Genomic DNA, 12,500 nt, shown 5'->3' on the forward strand with positions numbered 1-12,500 from the left:
TGTTGAATTTCGCAGTTGTAAACCTTTGCCCTTCTGGAACCATTTTTACTTGTAAAACTGAGCTTAACTATAGGATACTGGGCCTCGTTTCCTAGCATACTTGACAAAGTGGTTCGTCTGCTGTTCGCCGAATGCACATTTTTAGCATCTCGATGGCTCGTCAGTCAATAAACGAGCCACCGAGCCGTCAAGACACCAAAGTAAATATCGTTCTCATTCTTTGTCTTTTAATTCGATGGACGAGTCATCAAGCCGTATATGCGTTCTTTTGACTTTTCTCGTTATTTTATGTCTTTATTTCCACCTCTGAGCCACTATCGTACGACCGCCTTTAGTTTTGTATTACAAGTTTGTAATCATTGTTGTAGAGCTTTGGAAGGACTGAAGTTGTTAGTGGGTCACATTTGCTCCGAATTCATTAATATAGTATAAGACAAGTTCACGTCTGGTTTTGAATTACCGGGTAGTGTGTTGTAAATTTAACGGAGTTTCAGTGGGCGAAAGAAGTGGTTTGTCAGTGGTCGCCAATGGGCATAAAATTAGTTGAAATTTTGGAGAGTACTTCGGGGTTTTTTCCATTGTATCTTGTCTGAACAAACTAAACACCAAGGATAGCCGAATTAAGTGTGCATGAAAAATTTACTCTAGATTTTGTTTTTATTACTTCATTTGCGACGTGATGTGACCCAAGTTACGTTTTTGTAGAGAACTTTGTATCCAACGAAAAAATTGTCAATGATCTTTCCAAATATCCACACCTTTCATTTAACGTGCTGAGCAACTTGGAATGGAAGCGAATTGATTATGGTGATTCCAAGTCGTATTTTAGACTCGAAGACGCACTATAAAGGGGGTGGCTTCACGCAGTGCTTTTGTTCGAATTCATTCATGCCTGACTGATTAATTATCCAAGATGGTGATCAACAAACAGAAACACAGAGACAGGAGCCCTAATGCATATTTCTAGCGCGAGAAAAAGGAACTGGGAATTTAAAAAAAAGAGCGAAAGATAACGTTTTATGACATATTACGGACACATTGCCAGGGGCTTTTCTATTGCATAAATTATCACAAAGCTCAATAGACCAATTTCGATATATTAAAATTCAGTCCAAAACAAAAGGCATCATCTCGAGGCTCTGGGGAATAAACTCATACAAATCCTTATATTTATTCCCCAGAGCCTCGAGATGATGTCTTTTGTTTTAGACTGAATTTTAATATATCGAAAGTGGCCTATTGCGTCCACCGTTGATTAATAGATCATTTGCATGTGCCTGAGGCACCAAGCCTTTTATGGAACGTTTTCACTCACGTGACCAGCAGCCATATTGGATTACCGCCAACCGTTCCATTGTTTTGGAACACGAACATTGCCGCCGTGACGTCATGTGAGAACGCTCTATAGTGCGTCTTCGTGTTTAAGATGTTCTCTCGTGACTTGTTTTCCCAAGGCAGGCAAGCAAGAGCAACAAACGTACTTTTGAAGGTACTGGTGATCAAAACGCCACTGAGTTGGCGTTGATTGTTTGTGCCTACGCTTGTGCCGCTAGTAGAAAAAAGGAAGGCGTCGCCTTTGTTATTGCTCAAGGGCTAGTTTTTTCACTTCCATGATCAGCTGCTATGTATTTTTAACCGAAAAAAAAGAAACACGTTCTTTGCATAATAATGAATTAATTCCCGCGAGACAAGTTCGGAAAATCAGGTCAAGTGGTTGGGGTTTACATGATACGGGGTGACTTTTGTCGTACCGGCGCGAGTTCACCCCGGTTCCCTCTCCGATTCACACATGTATTTTATTTTAATCAACGCCAAGTGCGCCTTCCATGTAAACACGATACGACTTCAAGTCGTCATCTCGGTATGGAACTCGCTGCGGGACGTAGAGACCAAGTGCACTCGCAAATGGTTAAATGGTCTTACGATACCTCGAGGGTGAAGTTTGCTCATCTCAGATACCCGAGATTTAGTTCTGGGCTTAAAGATTGTTATTGTTACTGTGTTTATGGTTGTTTTGGACTTTCGGGCTTGTTAGATTTTCTTTCTGAACTTCAATTTTGCTTTATTTTCAGAAACCAAGTCCAAGCTCGTCAAGACTGATACGTCTTCCAGACCGAGGACGGCTCCATCGAGAACCAATCCGGTGAGATAAAGTGCGCCAATAAAGATCACCTTTTGTCGCGAAAACGCGCAGCTCACGACTTGGGTTTCATCTGTTCCAGTTAATTTCCTTTTATGTCGCTTACGTTTACCAAGTTAGCACTTGCAGCAGAAAGAGGACTGAGCTGACGACAGCGGGAAGGACGAAAACTTAAAAACTTTAAAAGTTGTCAGAATTGTCGTATCAGAGGGTACAAGCTTATGCTGATTATCCTTTATTTTGCAGTCGAGTGTCACGCGAAGCCAGAGTCTTTCACCTGCCTCGATGTCGTCCACTCCAAAGACCACCGCTTCCTCGCGAGTAGCGCGAAGCAAAACCATCTCTGTGGCCATGCACAGACGCTCGTATCCAATGGGATCTGGGAATGACGTGGAAAGAAAAACAACTGAGGTTACTCGCAGGAGGGGACTGGTGAGCAGTACATCTGATGATAGTGATGTTGAATCCAGTGACACATCAGGAACGAGGCAAACGAAGGACGCGCGAGGGAAAAACGATGAATCTGAACGGAGAGGGGTTCAGTTGATCCCAGAGAAAGAAGGAAAGCGGCCTCTCACAGTTCCCCGTCCTAATAAGACGGCCATACTGCGAGCGCACAACAGCAGAGAAGCCGTTAAGAACAGCGGTGTTAAAAGCAGAACTTCAGCGATTACATTGAAATCCAAAACTGCGAAAAACACATCGTCAAATTCCACCGGAAACGGAGGTGGAGTTGCCACGAACGATGCGTCGGCGGCAAGGGTATGGACACCAAGTACAAGGATCTCGATTAAGTCCTCCTCGGGCGATGACAACTACGGGGAGACTGGTGTACCGTGTGTTCTCGACGATGACGTCACTCAGCGGGAGGTCGATGAGCTTTTTGATTCAAGCCCAGTCCATACTCTGCCAAAGTCACTTCAGATGAAACGAGATAACGCAGTCAATTTGACGTTTGTCCTCGGTAAGACTATCGTCCAGCAGTTGGTCCATTTACTACTTCTTCCTCTTGTTTTCATATTTCTTCGTTTATATATTCTTCCAATTATTGATATTTTGAACGGACCTTTTCCTTTATTTTAGTCTCATTTGTCACACGTATTACCCATTTTTCCTCAGCCCTCTGGGGTTGTAGTAAAGGAACAATTCTCAACTCTTTTTGTTGTACGACTCGGTCATCCATTGAATGGTACACTCGCTCGCGGTCACTGAGTAAGGGCTCTTCATTCATTCAAGCGCGTAAGTTGTTCTTCTTTGAAGTAAACTAATGTTCAGTATAAAAAGCCATGAATGGGGATTTTATACGACTTCGCCGTCGGCCTACCGAAGTGCTACCTGTTATGTTGTAAGGCTTAAACCAGCTTTTCAAATAAGTTCTTTTATGACAGAGTACAAATGCAATTGTAGAAGCCCAAGAGACTGCGATGGACTTTGTACTTAGACCGTCTGACCGGTGTTTTTCTCTTCTCTTTCAGATGAAGGAAAAGGGGACACTTCAGTATCTTCTCCTGAGGATTCTTCTACACAAGTTTTGGTTAAAAAAGCCTCGAGTAGAGAAAACCTCATCGAGTGCAAAAGCGTCATCGACGAAAACAAATCAATTTCATCTCCTTCTAAAGAACTTGAGGAAATTAAACTTGAATCTACTAATAATGAAGGAATAAGTTTGCACAGCAAGCTCATACCTTTCGCCCCTGTTCTCGACTCTCCGCCATACACGCCCCCTGAACCGGACCATCCTTTCGAACCACCAAACGATTCCCCAGATGACATGTCCGGGGGTTCACGCTGCTCAACAGGGGAGGGGAGATCAATGTCCCCGGAGTCAGCCGTTTCTGCGCCTCCGCCTGCTTCTCCTTCTCCTCCGTTAACTCCAAATTCAATTGCGAAGAAAACGTTTGATTTTAAGCTTGGAGTATCGCCTTCACAAAGTCGGAGACAGTGGGGTGTAACAGATAAGGTACGTGTGTTACTTTATTGCCGTTGTATAGCGTGCGTAATAGTAGTTAACAATTAGACCCGTAGCCCGCAAGGGCCGAATGGGCTATTGACCCGTGGCCCTTCAGGGCGAAGGGTCTAATTGTTTTAGTATCACCCAAGTAGTCGGACAGAAAAGGCAGTAATAAAGGTAACAAATGCTAGTTGAAGAAATATTTATTTGGGAATAAAACGAAAGAAAGCGTCACGCTTTTGGCTACTCGAGGACTAAGGAGTTATGGAAACTTTGAGCGATGGACGACAACCGGAAGTAGAATTTTTGTATTCTTGAGAATTGCATTTTTATATGAGTAAACGGGTGTGTTTTTTTTATCAACGCTGATAGCCGCCGCCATATTGGAAGCGCAGCAGGGGGAGAATAGGGGAGCTGGGAAAGGGGCCGGGGAAAAGGCGTAATTTCCCCCTCCCTTCCCCTTCTTCTCCTCCCCACTCTATTTTTTGCACCCACCGACCTCTCCCCTTAAACAATTTCTTAGTTCGCCCAAGCGCTCTTTTAGTTTTTTTTTTTTTTCATTTAAAGTGGCGTAATTCATCGCGTTTTACCTAAATGCACCTGTTCTGCAGGTTAATGTAGTAGCGCTAAGTCGTGTTCAAAGGGGCTGGACCACAAGAGTTTTGCTGTTGTCCGGCCACTACTTCTCAGAAATCCTTTCTCGTGTTCACGAAGCGTTTCCCATCCTAAGTTATGAACATGTCTTCTCGAGAACGGGCGAGAGCAAGAATTTTGCCTAACTCTTTTCAAATTCAACCATTTCCAGCTTGGCCATCCGTTACAAAAAAGACAGACGGTTTCCACATCTCTGTTCAACAAAACCGAAAGGATGTTGAAGCAAATGTTAAAGCCGGTTACCCCCGGGCCTTAAAAGTGAAGTTTTATCAAACGAGTTGTCAAAGGCTAATTAACCACCCCATGAAAGATTTTTGAGCTGATGTTTCAAGCGTTAGCCCTTCGTTAGCGTTACTCCGTTTCTTTGAAATTAATTCAATTGTGCTCTGTTGTTGTGCCACATAAATGGCTAGGCCTCTGTTTATGTTATCGATAAATTATTTAAAACGCGCCGGAGAATTTGTTTTAAAAACTTCGTGTACATGCTCTTTTTCAGCCCGTGGAAGATCTCATGCTCTCTTCAATCCATGCTTTCTCCGTGGAGTTGCGGCTGGCTTCGGAATCTGTGCTATCCAAAGTCAAGTATGCGGTAGTTACGACCAAAGATAGATAGACTGGGTCTACCCGCGTTGCCAACCAGTCGAGCGGAGAAAAGGAGAGAGAATATTTTCTATTATCTCTCCACAGTCCTCTCCTCGGCCTGTTGCCTACCGCGCATGACTACAGCGGACGGCTTGTCTGAATCTGAAGTTAAAGTTATCGCTTGCAATCTATGAGAGCATGTGCTGTTCTGTTCTGTTCTGTTCAAGTACTCTTTAACAAACGAGCAGGAGTGTTTTATCGGGTTTTAAAGCGTGAGACGAAAGCCGAGTGGTTTTAGACCCGCTAAAACACTAGCTGCGAGTTTATTGAACGGCTTCAAAAACATTTCCACAAAAAGCGTGTCACTCTGGAGTCCGAACAAAGAATCAAATTGTAACAGGAAAACATTAGCATACACTGAAAAAGAACAAGCCATGACTTATTAGCATGCTTAACATAAAGAATTCTTATGAGGAGTGTTTTGTCAGTTTTTAAAGGTCATGCACGTGACATTTTATCGGTCACGTGATTGGTTGTTTCTCTCTTGAATTATTAATGAGTTTTTTGAAAGAGACTATCGAAAGGCACTCGTGGAAGCGACTGGACATGTTATGAAAGTCGAGTTTAAGCGAAAGAATTTCTTTTAACAAAGACCGAATTGCGGGAGGTCACGGGATCAAAATCTCCTGGACCAACACTCAGGGTCTTTAAATAAGTGAGCAGAAAGTTCTGCCTTTGTAATTACACCCGCAAATGGTTAGACTTTTAAGTCTTCTCGGATAAGGACTAGAAACCGTAGGCCCCGTCTCACAAATATCTTCCATGTTCATAATCATGAGGAACGTAAAAGAACCACGCACTGTTCGCAAAGGGGAGGGCATGAAGTTCCCGTTGTTGTGGTTTTCCTTTCTTCTATTATATCACAGCTGGGAGGGTAAATTCTCGGAGATATAAGCAACACCAAGCTACTCTGAACTCCGAGGATAAACAAAGATATGATGATGATGATGCAGGTTATCTCAGTGAACGTCGACTCTGTTCTTTTATGCGCCGAAAATACCAAACTATCCTATTCTTGCGAGAAAAATACGAGAGACCGCTACCCAGTATATTTTCCTCGCCCGTGCACGAGGCAAATTTTCCAGTAAAAATTTTTGGTCCAATATTTGAAGGCTTGATAGACCAAGTCGGCTAACTCATGTTGTACCCATTTCAAATCTCCCGATGTTAAGATTCTTTGCGTATTGTATTTGCATGATAATGTAGCATCCACATTTAAATGATATGGAAATACTTGGAACAAAACGTTTTATTCCCATAGAGTTTGAATTGGGTACAACATTAAGTTAGCTATTGCCTTCTGGGGCGAATAACATTGTCACGCGGAAGATGCCTTGCGTTGAAAAGAGCAGGGCGACTGTTCTTTTGCTTGCCGGCGTGTTTCGACTGATTGAAAAACGTTTGCGTTGTTTCAAGGACTTTGTACGACGGGAGCGAGGAATTAAATGAGACCGCAAGATCACGAACCGATTCGGACAGTAAAGAGGAATCCCCGAGTGCTATCCCGGATTGGAAAAGTTCACATACGGTATGTTAAAGAACATTATGCATTTTATGTAAACTTCCCTTTCCATTTCATTTCATTCGTCCTTCCCCTCCATGCAATGTTGTCGTAAGATCAATACCGCAACCCTTTAAAAGACTGCAACAAGGATTTGCAAAAAGTACTTGATTACCAAAGGAGAGTGACCAAAGGGTTCCATGGTCATTAGTTTCAGTATTGGCCAAAGCAGAAAATACCATAATACTCTTTGTGTGTCCACCCATATTTTGAATAAGCATTGTTTCCTGTTTCTCTTGGGACTTAGATTGCTCCCAAGAGAAAACAAAAACAATACTTATTCAAAACTTGGGTGGACAAAGAAAGAGTATTAAGGTGTTTTCCGCTTCGGCCAATTACTCGCTCCCTGTGGGACGAACCACGTCAAGACATCAGCCAGAGCTTAAAGTGCAAGTAACCTCAAATTATTTACTTTAGCAAAAGTTGAATATCGAACATGTATTTACCTTTTCTTCCCTAGATTTTACTTTTCAATGTGCACCATAAAGTTTGTAAGAGAAAGATACTGTCAATCGTTTGTCCCATGGCCGAGGAAGCCAGAGGCATGGGCCTATTCTTTCGATGACGTCATATACTTTGCAATTATAGTTTTGAAAGAACTTTAGCGATGTAAATTATTTCTTGACGTCATTGAAGGAATAGACCCAGACCTCTCACTAGCTCGGCCATCGGACAAATGAATGCCAGCTTTGTCACTCTCTCGTACCTTATTTTGCCTATGTAAAATCTTGAGATGCAAACGTAAAATATATGCTGGACATTTAACTTTTTCAAAAGAAATACTTTGAGGATAGGTGCACTTTAAAGCAAAAGCTTATTTAAATGCTTCGGGCTCATGTTCTTCTTAGCTGGGACATGAGTGTAGTTCGAGAAATTTTCACGTTCGATTGAATTCGGTTGGGCAAATCAATTTTTTTCCTTTGTCTCTTACAGGAGATCGCTGGAATATTTCGAAATTTACGCAAAGTTGAACTTCGTCTTCGCAGTGAGTATACAATTTCTTTCTTCTTGCCTCGCCAAGCACTTAGCAACTTGATATTGAACGTTTGACAAGGAAACGGATCTCTAGTGGTTCGATCGCAGCAGCAAACCATGACATTCTTTACCCTTTGAGGGCAGAATGAGAAAAGACAGATTGATCTCCAAGAAGACAGATTGGACTCCAAAAAGCCGGACACATCCAAGAGGACGGCCTTAAACGCGCTAAAGGGATGACCTTTGTTGGTCGTTTAGGACCTACATAGCAGAGAAGGGTTCGAGACTGATATGTCTGGAAACATGAAGGGAGGGACTCCTCACTCACGAGTGAATTTACCCTTGGTATGGATGGTGCAATCACTTCAAAAGAGGCCAAAGATAAAAAACCCCTTCCCCTTCACCACCCAACGCAATGTTGTTCAGAGAGAAGTGCAAATAACACAGCCGTGTCACCGCAACACTGTTTAGTGGGAAGGGGTGAGCAGTAATAGCATTTACGTCACACTTATCTGGAAAAAGGCTTTTCAGATATGAGCAAGTAAATCAAAAATGCACCATTAAATCGTTAGGTTATCTTGTAAGTTAGCACGGATGGTAATGAGTGTTTTCCTATTTCAGCTATGGAACAAGCCCTGTCCATCATGTGTGCAGCCGCGCAGAAAGAGCCCAAACAGGTAAGATTTGCGGGTGTAGCCTTCGTAGCCTGCATTGAGGCGTCTTGCTAAGAGTGCTGAGTCTACCCTCTTTGGACGGAACAATTTCCCTAATCGCCATGGCCAAGACTTTTTTCGATACCCCTTCGACTGTCTCTCAACTTGCCAAGCAACTTCAAGTTATTGAAAAGGGAGGAGCACCGCAGACCCTCGCACTTATCTGGATGGTTTATAAAAATTGTTTCTTGGAGTTAGATAGCTGAATTTTTTAATTGGATTGTCTGTTAAAGACAGCTGAAAGCATGCATATCTGGACAATTTAAGCAGTTGTCTCTTATAGACACGTTGGAGTGGCTTTATATATACTACTACTGCTACTGCTACTGCTACTGCTACGACAACATAATGCAGCCTACAGACCAAACCGCACACAATTCTGTTTATTTTAAGCCTTTTTGTTGTATTTGTTATTGTCAAGTCTCATCACGCGCGAACTTACTGAGTACTTTTAGAAATCGATGAATGTGGTTTTAAATCGTTCACTTCTTCTTCAATCCAGCAGAGAAAATTGTCCATGACGGAAACATCTAGCCTCGGTAAGGAAAGCTGATTTTCAAATCAATATCTTCTTCTTTATTTTTCTGGTTTGTTTGTTTGTTTTTGTTTTCAGTTTGTATCATTTGAAGTTACCGCTGGGCTTTGCTGTCAGACTCTTCTCTAAAATGGCAACGATTTTGTGATTCGGTCTGTGGGATAAATAGGGGTTTTTCTGGAAAGTGGTATGTCTGGAAACGTTCGGTTTCACTTAAACCGTGGTGCGCGTGCATTTTCAATATTCCATTCCACTCATTCCACTCAAACTGTAGGTTCTGGTAATTTTTAGGTTAGGCAGTTCCATTTTGTGGGGTACATCTGCTGTAAAGATCTCGCTGACCTAATTAAAACCACACGATTTGTGTCGCAGTGTTCAGCTGGTTTAACTTTGTCGCGCACCTTGTTTGAAAGCAAAAATCTTCCCCTTGTAAATAAGCCTTCGTGTTTCAAGAACTCGATATCATTTTTTATGCCTAAATAAGCCTTCGTGTTTCAAGAACTCGATATCATTTTTTATGCCTACGAACCAAATTGGTACCTTTTAGTTTCAGGGCAAAAATGGCGAGAATTCAAACTGAAGGCTCGCCGCAATTCTTGGGCGGTGGAGCATAGGAACCAGTTTCCAGTCCCTACCGCAGAATCAGACGAAGAAGACGAGGACACTCCTTGATTGTATTTTACGAAGTGTCGAATGCTTTAAACTTGTACAGCACAGAAACGAATGCATAGGGCAAGTAGATGCATTGTAGTGAATATTGAACTAGGAACTAGGAACCGAGCGGTATCGAACAAACGTTCGACGCCATTTGTATAGGTTTTACTGCGCATACTAGCTTTCCTTAGTTTCAGTTACGATTTTTGTTGAATTGCGCTTAAAATGGCATTTAGATTTTAAAAAGTAGGCTTGATTAATGTGAAGTAATTGTTGGTTTGAGTCAGGGTATTTGTTATCGTTACCTAACTTAGGAATAACAATACGTCAGAATCTTTAGGTATAAAAAAAAAAAATTCGATTGAATCGCAGTAGGAAATTAAGATTCTGCTCTGTTGGTTGAAAGTTGTAGTTGATACATTTGCGACTGCAACTGGTTTAGTAATTGGTGGTTAAATGTTTCCAATGCAACGCTTTTAAACCGCGTTCGGTTGAAACACGGAAACTCCTGGAAGAAGTCGTAATTCTGTAGCCCGCGATCGAATTTTAAGAGGTGTAGAGAGACGTCAAATATCTCTCTCGGTTTGCTTCGATGCTGAATTTAATCGCTTCAATCGAAAACGGAGTCATTAAAAGCCCTGTCTACACGAGAAATTTTGATGTGACAATTGTTATTTGCTTGTGTAGACAAGGAAATTTGGCCAATTTTTATGTGACACGTGTGTTTGCCGAAAAGCTGGCGTGTTAGCTTTTATGAAACAAATAAAAGTAGTCAAATACGAAAAGTTGCTCGTGTATACGATTCGTCACGTAAGTGTGGCAAATTTCCGTCTCTTAGTGAGCGCCACTGGAATTCGACCAGGCAACCTCGCCTTGTTTCTGCTTTGTATTTGCTGTCCAAAGGCATTGCTGACCCGCTTAACTGCGAATAGCCCTTTTCACGGTTAGTTTTTCTCATTTGCATTACAATGTAATCTAGCATGTATGTGAGGCAATTTCGGGCTATTTTGTAGTTTTAACCCGAAATTGCCTCGCATCCACGTTAGACTACATTGCAATGCAAATAATTGTCAAAAATTATTTGTTGTGCTATCTACACGATCAAATGTATTTGCCACATAAAATTACCATATGAAAATTTCTCATGTAGACGGGGCTTTGAATTAAGTACAAATTAGAAGCGACCATCTTCAGACGGCTATTCCCAATAGAACGATTATTCACAAAATAAGAAATCTGCATTATTTTTCTTCACACCAACTGTAATGGCTTTGTTCTTGGTGTTTAAAGGCCTCAAGAATTTGAAGGAGCCATTAATCTTTGTACTTTGACATGAATTGTTTTTTGACGAGTGGATTGGATGGATGGATTGATTTTCCATTTAAAAAAATCGAGTTAAATCTCCCATTCCTTGCCTGCAAAGTTGAACAAGGGCGTCATGGCTTTCAGTTTGCGAACGCAAGGTCAAGTAATTTGAAGGTGCGATAACTTTATCCAATGGAGTCGGTTACATTTACGTCTGAAATCACATAGCAGCAATTTTTTTTTGAAGTGTACCAATCTCGACCCCAGAGCTCTTCTCTTTTGCGCATGACTGAGGGAGAAAAGAACTCTGGGGAACCCTGAAGCAAAGTGTCTTCTCATTGGTTTTCGTGAATACCAATCAAAAGCGTCAGTGATTGGTGCATTCATGTTAGCACGAGGAGTGAGCAGGCGCCCTAAGGTTCAAATATCCAAGTTTTGACTATAAGAACGCTACGGCGCATGTTCTTCTACATAGAGTTTCCCAGAGTTGCGGGTCATGCGCAGACCTAAGATCCGAGGCTCTGGTGACGAGAATGGAAGTGTTCCGGAGTGGCATGGTGTTCTACAGTTAAGCCCAGCTGTGAACGTACCAAAGCTGTCAGCAAAGGCTTCGCGTGTATTTCAACAACTGGTACAATCTGGCCTGGACCAATATCTCGGATAAAGTTATACATAACTTCAAAAAACTGAAATTCGTGTTCAAGACCATCATCAATTTGGCATTTATTTTAGTGCTCAAGTTAACTTTCATACTGAACGAGACTTATTTATTCCTTTATTATTTATTTATTTATTTGTTCCACTGCTTGTCAATTTCCTATACGTGGGACTACATTTTTCTTGTCACAAAAATGTTTAATAAGGATGATGAATCAATGCATGTTATTTTGGAAAAAAAACCGTTTATGTTAAAAATGGAATCCTGCATCTTCATTGGAAACAGATTAGCAGGGCCCAAGATGGCTCAAAATGTAAAAGAAACTAATTTATAAATAAATAATTTAAAACTAATTTATAAATAAACGATGAGCCTGTTTAATTTAAAAACTTAGCTATGTATATAACTTAAGTTGTCATTAAAATTGAAAAACAGTCAGTGAGTGCATGTGGCTGCTGCTGTGAAGTGACCCTCACTTTAATAATAGTAATAGAAATGCCAGTAGTAAACAAGAAAACAGAAACATTGAACTTGCCGATACAAGGTCGAGACTTTCAGTGAATAGGGAATACTTCGACATGGGAACGACAATCGATGACGACATCATCTTGAACTCGTCTGCTCCTTGCTGGCCGTGCGGAGCTTTAACGGCACAGTCGATGAAAAAAATCGAACAGCTAGACTCGTGCTCTCATTGGCTTATTCTGAGCGA

General features: G+C 41.6%; 2 protein-coding genes across 4 annotated transcripts in view; one reads left to right on the top strand and one right to left on the bottom strand.

The window, feature by feature from the left end:
* Positions 1-10,610, top strand: part of LOC138026346 (uncharacterized) — a 41,118-nt gene extending 30,508 nt beyond the window's left edge. For 2 of the 3 annotated variants that reach the window (XM_068873658.1, XM_068873660.1), the window contains 9 exons: positions 2,073-2,143; positions 2,387-3,104; positions 3,616-4,100; positions 5,242-5,327; positions 6,804-6,915; positions 7,882-7,933; positions 8,545-8,600; positions 9,139-9,175; positions 9,719-10,610. In XM_068873658.1, the coding sequence (XP_068729759.1) occupies positions 2,073-2,143; positions 2,387-3,104; positions 3,616-4,100; positions 5,242-5,327; positions 6,804-6,915; positions 7,882-7,933; positions 8,545-8,600; positions 9,139-9,175; positions 9,719-9,843 (1,742 nt within the window). In that variant the 3' untranslated portion in view covers positions 9,844-10,610. The remainder of the gene's footprint in view (positions 1-2,072; positions 2,144-2,386; positions 3,105-3,615; positions 4,101-5,241; positions 5,328-6,803; positions 6,916-7,881; positions 7,934-8,544; positions 8,601-9,138; positions 9,176-9,718) is intronic. The other variant, XM_068873659.1, reaches the window with a different exon arrangement.
* Positions 10,611-12,368: 1,758 nt separating this feature from the next.
* Positions 12,369-12,500, bottom strand: part of LOC138026347 (kelch-like protein 17) — a 6,097-nt gene continuing 5,965 nt past the window's right edge. The window contains exon 2 of the mRNA XM_068873661.1: positions 12,369-12,500. This exon is cut by the window's right edge and continues 4,485 nt beyond it. The gene's annotated coding sequence lies outside the window, so the exon portion shown is untranslated.

The sequence above is a fragment of the Montipora capricornis genome, chromosome 12, assembly GCF_036669925.1.
Source record: "Montipora capricornis isolate CH-2021 chromosome 12, ASM3666992v2, whole genome shotgun sequence".
NCBI lineage: Eukaryota > Metazoa > Cnidaria > Anthozoa > Scleractinia > Acroporidae > Montipora > Montipora capricornis.